Genomic DNA, 13868 nt, shown 5'->3' with positions numbered 1-13868 from the left:
CTTTTAAACTCTTTTATTATAAAGTAAATGTAAAATAACAAATATAAAAACTTAAGTATTAATTCAAGTCCTAATTAAAATATTTTGGATGTTATATAAACCTAATTGAAACTTTTTTAAAAGATTAACTAGACGAGATTTGATAACCCTCAAGATTTATTTCATTAATAAACAAATTTGTTAACTTGTTATATCTAAAAATTATAATTTTCAACTAAGTTAAACAAAAGTGTTCTAAAGTGTTTAAAGATTGTTTTAATTCCATTAACTAAACAGGTTTTTGCAAGCTGTTGAACAATTTGTGCAGGTTTTTAACAGGGTTGCCAAATGTTTTTGGCAAATTTTCTCCAGGTTTTAAAAGGACACATTTTTGGGTCTATTTTGAGTTTTAAGTTAAGTTTAAGGTAAGAAACTGTGTTAAGTAGTATAAAAACATTGAAAAGATACTGTAAAGCTACTTTGAATATGTTTTTTAATAATTTTTTTTTTATGATGACAAAATGTTTTATCTATATGATAGATTTTTTGTGTCAAATCGAAATTTTACTACTAAACATGTTAAAAATCCAATACTTTTAGCCTAAATTGTCAAATTCCAGGATTTTTATCAACCCTGTTTTAAGCTTAAAGTAGAAACTTACAGTCTATAACATAGTAATATATTAGTCAACAACAATACAACACTTGCACTATACTTACAACAAAGCTCTAGACTGTAATATGCAGCGACGTCGCGTGGGGTGGAACGCTGGAGCTCCACCTAAAAAAATGAAAAATTATGCTTTTTTATTTTATTTTAGAGTTTAATTCTTTGAATACTTTGCTTTAAATGGGCCCTTGCTTTAGCTGTACAACCCCAAACTACGTCAAAGTAATTTTATTTTAAAGCTGAGGAATTAAGCTTTGAAATGATATAAATTTTTTTTATATTAGCTTGAAAAAAGGAAAGTTATGTTATCATGAATTTATACAAAAAATACAGCCAAATGTGTACATGAACGTCCTAAATTTCCCTGATAAATTATTTTTTTTCAAATTTTTATATTTGATGTTCAAAAAGTTCGTAAAATTGAAGATGCAAGCTCAATCTGTGTCAGCTGCATCTTAAATGTTTACAAGTTTTCTGTACAAAAAATGTTGAAAAGTTGAATTCAAGAGCTGCATGAACTTTCAGCACCATGTGAATTAAACCATGATTAACATTTAAAATTTGCTAAAATGCCAGAACAATAAGACAAGTTGAACTCGAGCAGGGAATACTTAAGCAGAGCAACTTGAGCTGGGGCAACTCGAGCAGGGAAAACTCGAGCAGGGGCAATTAAAGCAGTGGCAACTCGAGCATTTTTTAAATAAATAACACAAAACGGATAGAGTAAATTATTGGTGTGTAGCTTGATTACCGAAAAGTATTTAATATACTAGGTCTTTTGACCTAAATGTTTGAATATTGGTATGTTGTTCAAAAACTTATATAACTTTAAAAGCGTATGAAACAACACAAAATCTCAAGTAAAAAATATTAATATATTAATTTAAAAAGTACTTTTAATATTGCTTATAATAAGGTAAAATAATTTAAGATTGTTTTAATAAAAAGTATTAAAAACTTAATAAGATAAAATTGATATAAAGTTTACTTTGAAATTTAATTAATCTAGTCAGCAATTTATTTTGCATAAACAAAAAACTTAAAAAAAAAAGTATTTTATTAACGATATAGAAACTTTTGATTATAATAAGTATAAAACTAGAAAAAGCATCAGTAATGGAAGGTACTTAAGTTAGTAAGACTTTGATGCTGAACATAATTTTTCACACAAGTTAGTAGAAGCTACCGTTAAGATAATTTGTTAATTTTTAGCTTTGTACTTTTTTAAACAAAGCACATATGTAAAACTTCTTTTTTTAAATTAATATATAAACGTTTTTAGTTTTAATTCGAGGTGGTTTGGTATTATTAAATTTTAAAATATCACTACCTGCCTCTAAATATAACTTTACAACAAAAATAAAGTACATCATGGTAGTCGGGTAACTTACGAAAAGAACTTTGTCAAATTGTATTTTAACTAAAGTTTTAATTGCAAGTATGAAGGAAGAGCTGAAAAAATGTTAAATCTATCTATAATTGACAAACTGGGTGAGAAATACAAAAACACACTTTTCTTTTGAAGTTTTTTGTATCTCACGAAGTTGATAAAGATACAAAATGAACACATAAAATGTGTTATAAACAAATATTATCAGAATTAGTATAAAATAACAAACAGTGCGGTTTTTTAAGAAAAACAAGTTTATTGAACTCAAAACCAAAATACCTAAAAATAAAAAGTCTAACGAGCTGGTTGTGTACAAAAAGACCTCTCAGTCAACGAGACATACCTCAAGATTAAAGCATAAACATGCAAAAAACTTAAATTAAATTCACATGCTTTAGAACAAACGAGCAGGAAATTTCACATAAACACGCTTTATGATTAATAAGAAAATGTAAAAAGTTTACAAAAAGCAATGTTAGTATATAGATACTTAAGTATCTAAAGTGTCATAATAAGTGTGATAGTAGCTTCAATCTACTATTTACATTTTTTTTAATCTACATTTTTTTTTAAAAACATTTTGAAAGTTATCTAAAGCTATTTGTAACGCTTCGCTACCAACGGTATGTTTAATTTCTAATAAATGAATTTTTCCTTATAGAACTTAAAACTTTAAGATCTACATTATTGAAAATATTACCAAAAGACGGTAGTTATTAGCATTGACATCAATCGGTCCATCTTCAATTTTATTTGATTAAACAAATTTCTCTTCAAATAATGCTTGCTCTACGTAAAGGAAGCAAGTTTTCAAAAATGCAAGACGGAAAAAACTACTACTTTCATCGCCTATAGTAACGAACTAATTTATAACTTTTACTGGAATGCAATAATAAATTTATTTAAATACCTGTTTTCGTTTAAACTTAGTTGTAAAAGTATTTTATAAAACAAAGTATAGCATAAAAAACAAAATATCTAAAGTGTCTATTCGTCTTTTAAACAGAACGTTACGTTAACCAACGTGTAGTTTACCAAAACTTTGTCTGCAGCTACAGTTTCACCACGGAAGATCACCACGCAGCTTCTGTTGAGTGCAAAAGAAAAACTTTGATGCCGGTGACGGCGCTTTTGCTTTGAGGCTTTGATTTTTGTTTTCAATATACAAAACATGCATCCAGTTGGTACAGCAAAGTTTTGCGTATTAGTTTTTTTTTTAGGGTTTTAATAACCATTCGTACATACATTTATTTAAAGTTTCATGTGCTTGAAATTGTCTAGAACTAAGATAAAATAGATTTAATTAATCAGTCGAAATATTGTAACATTTAATTATACTTACTGAGTTATTAGTTGATTTATCATCTCTTTAAAAACAAATCAAACTTATCACATAGTGAATAAGCAAGTTGTTTTTTGAATTTACCAAGCTTTGACAATTTTAAAAGCATCTACCATATATTGAAAACTATTTTTACAAATTTATGTTCTGGTTTGAACTAAAAAAAAATTTTGTACGAATAACTTTGTAGTTAACTTCAAATTACCAATATGAGATTTAAATAATATAAGTTTATGTACTACAACGAACAAAAACAGTTAAAGTTTTGTGAACCTAAAACAAAAAATAATATAATTTTTCTCGAAGTTGTTATTATGACTGTTTTATGCAATGCTAAAAATCGAATTTTAAAAAATCAAATAGCCCTAAACGGAGCTACTGAAATGACAAAACTTCTATAATGAAGCAGTATGTATAAAAACACTTTCAAATAAAAGTTAGTGACAGCCGATCGTAAAGCACTAATTTATTCAAAAAAATGTTCATCACGTTGAAAACATTTTGGTAAGTTTTTTACGTAGTACCAAACATAGAGTTGCCTTTAAAAATGATAGTTCAACTTATCGTAATTATATTTCTAATTTAGACTTATTTCAACGATGGTGAGGTGCTATCAATAAAATCATTAATTAACTGTATAATAATTATAATTAATAACATATAACAACTATAAACAGTTTGATGCAGCTATGGGCTTTCTGTAGTTTACAAAATCTGTTATGACACTTGTTAATAAAAGCATTTATCGCCTTTGGTTAATTTAATATTTAATTTAGTAGTTTTTTCAGCGTTCAAACAGTTAAACCTGTAAGACTCACAATGACTTAGTTTACCAGAGTATCTTTCAAGCGACAGTATACAACATTTTGGTATTGGCTAAGTTTTGCTTGTAACTTTTAAATTTTTTGATAAATTAAGCAAAACAAAAAAAATAAAAAATTAAACAAAAGAAACAAAGCTTAGAAAAAGTGTGAGCTGCAGCATTAAACGAATTCTCTTATTTTTTAGTTTTTACAACTAGTTAAAAAGTGATAAGTACTTAGCAGCAATAAAAATAATAAGAATACTAAGAATAAATCATAATAAGTAAAGTTTAATTTTCAAGTTTGGTACCAAATGACCAATTTTAGTCATTATAAAGTGTACTATTTGTAATAGTCTAAATCTGTGTTGATATATTTGTTAATTTGAAAAATATATATACTGTAATGTTAGGCTACCAGGTCCCCCGAGCGGACAATACAATAGATTTGTCGTTAAAAAAAAAGAAAGAAAACAGGTCAGTATATTGCTAATAAAAATAATAACTTTGAAAAACGTTTATAATTTCTGAAGTTGTATGCTAATATGATTACTAGACAATGCTAAAGAGACATATACTGTAATCATCATTTACTTTGGAATTGATTCCTAGTAAATTAGTTTGACAACCAAATAAAAACGAAATTGTTGTAATAACTATTATTAATATTTTAATCGTAAATTTGAAAACGACAACAATTAACTAACGAATTTATAAATGACGTAGTTGACTTTTTTTTAAACACAACTAAAATAAGCGATCAAAATAAGCATTAACGTTAAAACATTAAAAAGTGTTTGGAAAGCTTTTAGTCAGTGGTTAAGGGTCAAATAAAAACAAGTAGGAACACTCGACAGCTAACATTGTGACCAAAACTTATCTGATTCTGTTTTATTTTTGATTTAGATGACGCGGATGAATATATTACTATACTATTTTGTTTGTTACGCAGCACTGACTTTTGACTCTTATTTTTTGTTCAATTTTTAGTAATCTATTCACCAGCTTTGTACTGAGTTGTAATACAAAGTTGTACTTGTGGAGTTGTACTGAAAAAATTTCAAACCACTTTTCTTCATCGCTTGGTTAGTTAAACTTATTACTTATGTATGATGTTTTTTTGCTTTAGAAGTATTTAATTTGTTGTATATTGTTTATACTTGGTATGAAAGTCTATTAAACTTCATATGTATCATTTCCCTAAAAAAGTGAAAGTTTGCTAAAATTATCTTGTTACTTTGATCTTTTTGTATTAAATTTTACTTAAATAATGACCTCATGTTTTTAATTAGATTAATTCAAATAAGTTTTTTATTTTTACTTTCCTTAAAAGACTAAGTTAATTTTAATCTGATTGTTATGGTACTAAAACTAATTAAAGTTTATGTACAAATATCTGATAAACTCAATTAGTTTTTGTGTATTTCTATCAAGAAACGATTAATTTAATTAATTATATTGTCATTGAATATTTTAAAGCTTTTGTCTGAAATACTTATGCTAGTTTGATTGTTTTTTGTATTTAAATTAGATTTAAACCATAAATTCTATATAATATTTATTTTATTTTACAATATTGTAGTGATTACATTTTTAAGTTTGTATTACTTATAAAGTTGTCCTAAAATTCATAACTAGATATTTTATTATTTGAGTATAAGTTAAGTTCTAGTTATGAAAAAGTAAGCTGATTTGCCTTGATAAAACCGAGTATTTAGTGTGTGATAGCTTAAAAATGGAAAAACAAAGTTCTATCTACAGTTTGTAGCAAAATATGATTCTGCAGTTTTGTAGATTTTGATTAAGTTGCGTTCCTACCATGCATTACTAAGTTAAGTACTCTCTTACACGTGGCGTAGTCGGTTGTACTTTGTTTACAGTTCAACATTGCTGTTTAGTTAAACATTAAATTTTAAAAAGCCAACAAGCTTAAGTAGGAACAAATTTAAGTGCTAATTTAAATAAAGGTATCAGCATAAATACTGAACAAGGTCTCCGAATTCTTGATCAAAATCACTTGGCATGCTGTGAAATAAACTTTCAATAACCAAATTGATTTGTTTTCAGAAACTCTAACACAAGCTCAAGATGAAACCGTTATTCAAATATTCTTCTTGGAATGATCCGGGTCATTTTCAGGTCGCAGTCATGGGAGCAACTCGTGTGGGCAAAAGCGCGATATCGGAGCAGTTTGCCAAACGAAAATTCCGAGAAAAGTTGGTATAATGCATGTTTTAAAATGTTTCGATTAAATAATGTGAATGTTTGAAACCTCAACTGTAAAATACTTTTCTCTTAAAATTCGGTAGAAAGTCAATTAACAGTAAAAAGTCAACAGCAGTAAAGCAAAAATTTAATTACATGAAAGTATGCTAAAAAAAGTAACAATCAAATTAGTATACAATTTAAATTACATACAGGTATTCATTTACTATGGAGGACCAATATTTAGTTGAGAACAGGAGAATAAATGGAAAAGAAATGACCATAAGAATCATGGACACAGCTGGGGACATAAATTTCAACAACTTGAAAGATTTTTCCATTGATAAAAGTGACTGTTTCATTTTGGTTTTTTCAATGTCGGACAGAGAAACAGTCGAGAGAATGAAATGTGACATTCTTGAAGTTACTCTATGGCACGATACGTAAGTTTGCTATATTAAAATAATTTAACATTAAAGTTAAATGTTTTATTTGTATTTATGCTATTTGAACGTAAGCTTTGCTCATACAGTAGTTTATTTCATGTACATTTTCTACAACTCCTATGAATAAAAATCTAAATACTCATATTGGTTGGTAAACAATAAAAAAGCATAACAAAACAAACGCATTTATCATAGCTCGATTTGAAACATGTGACGTAATATCATCCAGCTAAAAAAGTTAAAAATTTGAAAGCTGTTCTATTTTTGTGTAGTATTAAAAGTAAAATCACTTAGTAACTACAGTAATAATATTTAAGCTTCTCAAATCGCCCTAGTATGTATGTCAACCATTCCTTGTGATTTTTTTCACTTATCATTTACAAAAAATAAATATATATAGACTTCAATATATTGAACCTCAAAATATAACTTAGCCACTAAGTAACTACAAATTTTAAGAGTAGTAAAACTAACAATGTTTTGTACTTCAATACCTGCCTTAATAAATATGTTTAAATCAAAAACTAAGTTATTGGGTGTTAAGTTGAACAACAGAATTGTTTTATTCTCGAATTCTTGATCAGCTTTTACAAGCTTTGATTCTTACAACTGTAAAAAGTTGAGCTCAAGTTTAAAAATTAGTGCAAAAAATTAAGCACAAAGTTTGTCCAAATATAAAGTTTTTAAACTTTTAAGTTATTCTTCTAAACCTAAACAGAAGTAGTAGAGTACTTTGCTATTTACTTTGTATGGCTATAAAAAGAAAACCAGGTTTTATAAAAATCTATTGTTTATTATTAACTAATGCTTATAGATTTAAGTTTAATACTTTTTTTTATTTCAACCAGCGACTTTGTTCCGATCGTCATCGTCGCAAACAAGAGTGACGAGCCAAGGCAAGTTAGTGAAGAGGAAATAGAAGAACTGAAAGCGAAGTACAAGCTCTACCCCTTCCGAGAAATAACAGCAAAAAGTGCCAAAGAAGTGGATGAAGTATTTGCAACGTGCTTGGGTCAAATTGAAGTAATGAAAAAATTATACAATGAACATCAGGAGGAGCTGAAGAAGAAGAAGGAGAAAAAATGCTGCTTGATCTAAACGACTTTCCACAGATAAGGTTTTTTAGTTGGCTTAAATGTTTCATTTAATGATTTTATAAAAATTTAGCAGCCTTAATAGTTAACATGTTCTAGTTAACAGGTAAATTCTGTTTTAACTAAAAATAAAAAAGTATAAGGTTGTATAAAATAACTTTATGTGTTAAAGTTTTAGCTAACAATAACAAAATTATAAATTTCCCTAAATAGTTATTAGTATTTTATGTTACAGGGTTTGAACTCACATACCCAAGTTTTTAGAAGTATAGCAACACACTTGGATACTTCACGTCTTATTCTAACGTTGTTAATTTTCAATGTTTGCAGCAAATCAGTTGTATAGTTTATTAATTTATTAGATGCTTTTTTTTAGAATAAATTGTAATAAATATATTTCGTTGTTTGTATATTTATTGTATTATTTGTTTTAAACTAACTTTACTTTGCTTAAGGTTTACTTTTTACGAACAAAAATTACAACATGTACATAAACCCAAATTATAGTCTAATTTGCATACTGCTGAATTAAATCGATGAAAAAGAGCTTAAAGAGAGCAAAAAAGTGTATTTTAACAAGTTATACTAAAAGTCACTGAATCTTGTTCATAAACACTAAATTGTACCAAGCGTTCGACATAGCTTTCTACCATTTAGTTTAAAGTGCTATAAGAACCATTCAATAAGTTTTTCAAAAGTAAATTTTTTTCCACCAAACTCCATAGGCACAAACATAAATCTCTCTCAAATCAAGCTAGTAAACTGTGGACTAAAATGTCTAATGACTTAAAAGACTAGGTTAATTTTGTACCAGGATGTCCTGAGAGACTTTTTACTGTTAGAACCATTGAAAGGTTAAAGCATAGATAGATTACAATAGGATATTATTTATCACCTGAGGATAGCCCCTGCTAAACACGTTAATTAGGTTCTGATGTTATGATCCAGTCTAGACTTTAGTAGGTAGTATTATATCTTAATAATTTTTTGACTACTCATAAACTTTTATTTAGAAAATTAGTATTCAGAACTTTTTTATATGGGTGCAAAAGTCTCTATAATTCTTTAAGTATTTAAATTACTATCTAAATAACTGCTAAAGTAAAATTTGGAAATATCTTAACTACTTATGTATGTATTTTCATTTTACTATAGTTAATCTAAAGGTATATAGGTAATACATTGTAACTTGTTACATATAAAAATTTAATGATAGTTTTTCAGCTTAGATCCAAAAAAATATTGTTATTATTTTTTATTATTTATTACCCTTAAAGTACAGTGAGTAATCAACTAATTTACATACTAAGTTCCATTTATAATAGATTTGAATTTTATTTGTTAGTTAAACATATCGAAACTAAAAAATTATTTAGTATGTTTCTACGAAAGCAAATAGTTTAAAGCAGAATAGATAATGTTTTAATGAAACGAAAGATCTCTGAATCTGTTTCTTATAAAAGAGTTGAGACAGCTTTTTCTATGATATTTTTTTAACCAATTTTATTGTGAATTTAAATATAAAAACTAATTCTATTGTTTTATAATATTCATAAACGATTGTGAAAATATATACTAAGTTGTTTTACTCAAACGTTTATTTTGCACACTATGAAAAAAAGGAAATAAAAATTGCCTTAGATGAAAAAGGGTTATAAAAAACAAATAATATAAAGAATTTTACCTAGCAGTTATAGAAAGTACAAATTAAAGTCAACAGTCAAAATCAACTAAATTTGGAAAACCCGAAAACACGAGACAATGAAAAAATATTTTTGTAAACGTTTCATCAACTCGTTTGTAATTAAGTTAAAAGTTTGTTTCAAACTGAAACAACGAAAAACGTTCTACAAAAATTTCAGCAGCATGCCACCTTCACGCAAGAAGCTCGGTGCCTGCTGAAGTATCTGTTCGCCTCGAACGGTTCTTCCGTCCAACTGCCCTCTCCGACGTCGTACACAATCACGCTCGCTCTTCCTTCCGCAAAAACGAAAATTTTTGAACCGATTGACAATGCCGCCTTCAGCCCGTAAAAAAGCGGGAACTTCAAAACGACGAACCTGCCGCTTCCGCCGTCGAGAACCTCGCACGTGTTCGTCGAGGAGCCGAACGCCGCCCCGACGGCGAACAGCTTGCTTTTGACGGCGACCAAGCTGTGATCCGCCCTCCCTTCGACCATGCTCGGCATCGTCGCGCAACCGCCGCCAGAGGCAGCATCGAGCGACTCCACGGACTTCAGGTGTTCGCCCGAGTCGCCCACCCCGCCCGAGATCACTATCTTGCCTTCGAACACCGCGCACGCCGCGGACATTCTTCTCGCGCTCATCCCGCACACGCTTTCCAACTTCCTTTTTTTCGTGCTGAGCTTCGCGCACGAGTTGGTCGCGGTCGAGCTGGTTATCTTGCCGCCAGCGATCGTGTAGAGCTTTCCTCCCAAAACGAATATGCTGCCGGCGAACGCGCAAGCGCAAAACATCCCGCGGTTGAGCTTGTTGGCCACCTTGATCCAAGTTTCGTCCGACGGTGAAAACTTTGCGACCCACATTTTCAAACCGGGGGGAAATTGGTAGCAGAAAGCGAAAATTTCCCCTTTTAAGCTCACCGCTTCAAATTGCAGATTGCTTTTCCCGGCAATCTCGAACGGCATGATTTTCACGTGCTTCAACTTGCCGCCATCAATTTGGTTTGGCTTCAGTCTGGCAATTTTTGCGAAATCAACAGAATAACAAAACAAAACGTTGTACGTATTTTGGCTACAGTACCTTTTCTTATAGTAGTTGCTGGACTTGTCTTTGAAGCAGTTTTTCTTGTTGGCTAAAACCTCCTTCAACGCGTTAACACATTCGTTTTTGTTGAGGAGTGATGAGTTTTTGTTCAAGAAACACCGCACAGCACTGTCTGACAGCAGCGTGAGACGAGCTTTCAGCACCAGCTGTTTTGCGAACCTTGTGCGTTTTTTTCTTTTGTGCTTCAACCAAGCGTTTGCCGCAGAGACCACCTCGACTTCAGAGTGAACTCTCAGCTCGGAGCTCGCGAGTATTTTCGCAACGAGGTTGAAGTCTAATTGCAGAAAGTTTCGAGTTTCGGCCACCTTTGGAAAGCAGCGTGCTATAAAACTCAACGTTAGTTCAGCAACGCCGGCAAGTTTGTTTATTTCAGCCAAACTGTAAAAAGCAAGAACGTTTTCAACGGTTATTTTATCTTTTATGTGTTTTCTCAATCGTGTGTCTATGTCTTCACTATTCACTAGGCTGTTTAATTTTGAAAGTGATGCGAGTTCATAGTCTTCTAGTTTTAATTTTCCTAAACAAACAAAATTAAATTAGTTAGTATTTTAAATTTGTGTTATCGGAAGAAAGGTATAACTAATAATATTTTTTTGTTTAAGGCTACTACTTTGATAAAAATTGTTTAACATTTCTTCAGTGTTATTTTGTTCGATACGTATTTTTTAAAATAAAAAAATTAATTACTTTACATGTAAAATATAAGGCTTGTCTGAAGCTTATACATCTTTCGTTTTAAATTTAATTTAATAAAACCAAAAAATAAGGCTTTTAATTTATCAGTATAAACAAAAAGGGTTATCGCAAATAGTTAATAAATTTAATTGTTTTTAGCTGTATGTATAATATATTTATGTTTAACAAAAAATTCAATAAGTCCTGTGAAAGTAAATGTCAATTTGTTTTAATGTTTCAATACTGAAATGCTAGTTAAAAAATTTACTATGTAACCTTACTTATGATGATGAGCAAATTCACTTTTTAATTACCTTTACAAATATAAACACTAAAATTTAAAGCTAAACGATAATAAAAACACATATCTTACCTGAAGTAATGAAGCTGTCGAAAACTTGTAAACTTTTATTATCGACATTTTTGAAAAAACATTTCATGTTTATTTTAGTAAAAACACGGTTTTTTGAAACTTTACAATTTCGTTCAAATCCTAATGCTTTTTCGTATGTTTCTTCTAGTTTAGTTTTTTCAACATCAGTCTTTTTGTGGTAGTTTTTTGCCGACATTACTTTATATTCTTTAGATAAGTTTTTATTATCAGTGAAGGTAAAATAATATCAATTAATATACTTCTATTAAACGTGGTTCATCGTATTTTATTGAATTCAATAAGCAAACAAAAATTTAAATGTCAAGTTTTTATAATCTGTTTTCCATAACTTTTTAATTAAAATCAAATGTATATCTAAACAAGTTAAGTATTGTTATTAGATTTTAAAATCTTATATATATATGATTTTTTTTTGTAGTTTTAAAATATTTTAAGTGTTTAAAAAAAAAAGTTATAACAAATACTTTCTTTCTTGTATCTAAAACATTACGATCTCATTAAAAAAAAAACAATTTAATAATGGTTGTCAACAATATCTGTGCTTTAAAGCTAACTTTACAACATAGCATGAAAACTGTTTGTAATATCATATTGTATAAAGAGTATAAGTTTGAAAACAATGATTTAAATTGTTGTAGTAAAAATTTTGTATTAGTTTTATTTGAATTTTTTTATAACAGATGAGTTCAAAACTAGAAAGTATAAGTTAATTAATTGACTAAAATTTTTAGATAATATTCGAACTGTTATAGAACGTAATGTTTAAAAGTTACACAATTAACACAAATCTTATTACCTTTTAAAACATAAAAAGAACCTTAAAGTATTAAAATATAACAAGCAATTTAAAAGATTCTTTTAAACTATTTATTGTCTAACCATTTTCAATTTAAGTAATATAAACACTACCATTTTATTACCAAAAAAAATAGAAAGTTATCGTTATAATCACTATTGATAAACCACAATAAATTCAGAGTACTGTAAACAAAGCATAAAATTTAGAATGTAAATTAAATAAAGCTTTTTAAGTTGTTTTTAAGCATTAATTATAGCTTAGAGTTAACCAACTTAATTTTACAGATATTTTGTTAATAAAGAAGCTTTAAGTTCTGAAAAGTTTATGATTTCTATGTGAATAAAACTTAGTTGTCACAATTTTGATTGTCAAAACTTTTAAATTTTTTATACAACTTTAAAAGCGTACGAAACAGACTAAAAGTTCAATTAAATATGTTTTCTTAGAATTCATAATCAAATATTAAATAAGTTTTAGTTTTCACTTTAAATAGAAAAGCTAAGATAGACTGAAATTTTTTCATAGCAATTTAATAAAAGAGACATCTGCGAAAGTCTACATAGCCTAAACCTGATTTTTGTATGCCGTTAGACAAGCTCAAGTCAACATGAAGGTTTGGTCACACTAATTCGGTCATCAGATCGAAAAGCCTTCGATAGATTGAGATCTGGTTCTCGTTGTTATTGATACACGTCAGTCAAGTTTTCAATGAGAACGAAATTCAAGTCTCAGTCTACCGAAAGCTTGCAGTCGAATGATCGAGTTGGTATGGTCAAGTTTTATTCTTAACATGGAATTTAAACAAGTTTAACTTTTCGTTGGTTTATTTAAACGTATAAAAAAAATGTTTACATGTAAATATTGATAATTAGGTTAGACTAAAACAATGAGAACTCAGTTGATGCTTTGTTTTACAAATACAAAAACTATAAACAATATTAAAAGATAAAAAAAAGAAAAAAGTTTTCTAGTAGTTATAAACTTATAGACAGATAAAAGAAAAAACTAAATTAAACTTCACCAAAGCATAAATAATGATTTAAAAGCACTTAAAACTTAATGCAAAAGCCTTATCTAAATAAAATTCAAAGCTTTTATTAAAAAAACCTATGATGATTTACAGCTGACATGAAGTTATGTTTTCAAGTTAGTTCACTTTAGCAAAATTTCAGGTACACAAGTATTGTGAACAAAGTATCTCTGAAGCTACAAGTGTGTACTTGAAACATTTTGTTTTGCTCAAAAAACTTTCTGAAAAGCTCCTTGGTACACTCGGTAAAGTTTTT

The 13868-nt window shown here is 28.6% G+C and overlaps 1 protein-coding gene across 1 annotated transcript; it reads left to right on the top strand.

Moving 5' to 3' along the window:
• Positions 1 to 6271: 6271 nt before the first annotated feature.
• LOC145843073 (ras-related protein Rap1-like) lies at positions 6272 to 7932 on the top strand. Its single transcript, XM_082950537.1, has 3 exons — positions 6272 to 6399; positions 6604 to 6831; positions 7683 to 7932. Exons 1-3 carry the CDS (start codon positions 6272 to 6274, stop codon positions 7930 to 7932), a joined length of 606 nt encoding a protein of 201 aa, XP_082806663.1.
• The last annotated feature ends 5936 nt before the right edge of the window (positions 7933 to 13868 follow it).

Source organism: Thalia democratica, chromosome 8 (assembly GCF_965202585.1).
Source record: "Thalia democratica chromosome 8, ktThaDemo2.hap1.1, whole genome shotgun sequence".
Lineage (NCBI taxonomy): Eukaryota > Metazoa > Chordata > Thaliacea > Salpida > Salpidae > Thalia > Thalia democratica.
The sequence above is the reverse complement of the archived record's forward strand: the minus strand, read 5'-3'. Positions and strand labels throughout refer to the sequence as shown.

What these genes read in the sequence shown, in the direction of transcription:
- LOC145843073 (XM_082950537.1), top strand. Translation starts at nt 6,272, where the DNA reads ATGAAACCGTTATTCAAATATTCTTCTTGGAATGATCCGGGTCATTTT. An exon ending in AAACGAAAATTCCGAGAAAA is followed by an intron (nt 6,400 to 6,603) that starts GTTGGTATAATG and finishes AATTACATACAG; the next exon opens with GTATTCATTTACTATGGAGG. An exon ending in GTTACTCTATGGCACGATAC is followed by an intron (nt 6,832 to 7,682) that starts GTAAGTTTGCTA and finishes TATTTCAACCAG; the next exon opens with CGACTTTGTTCCGATCGTCA.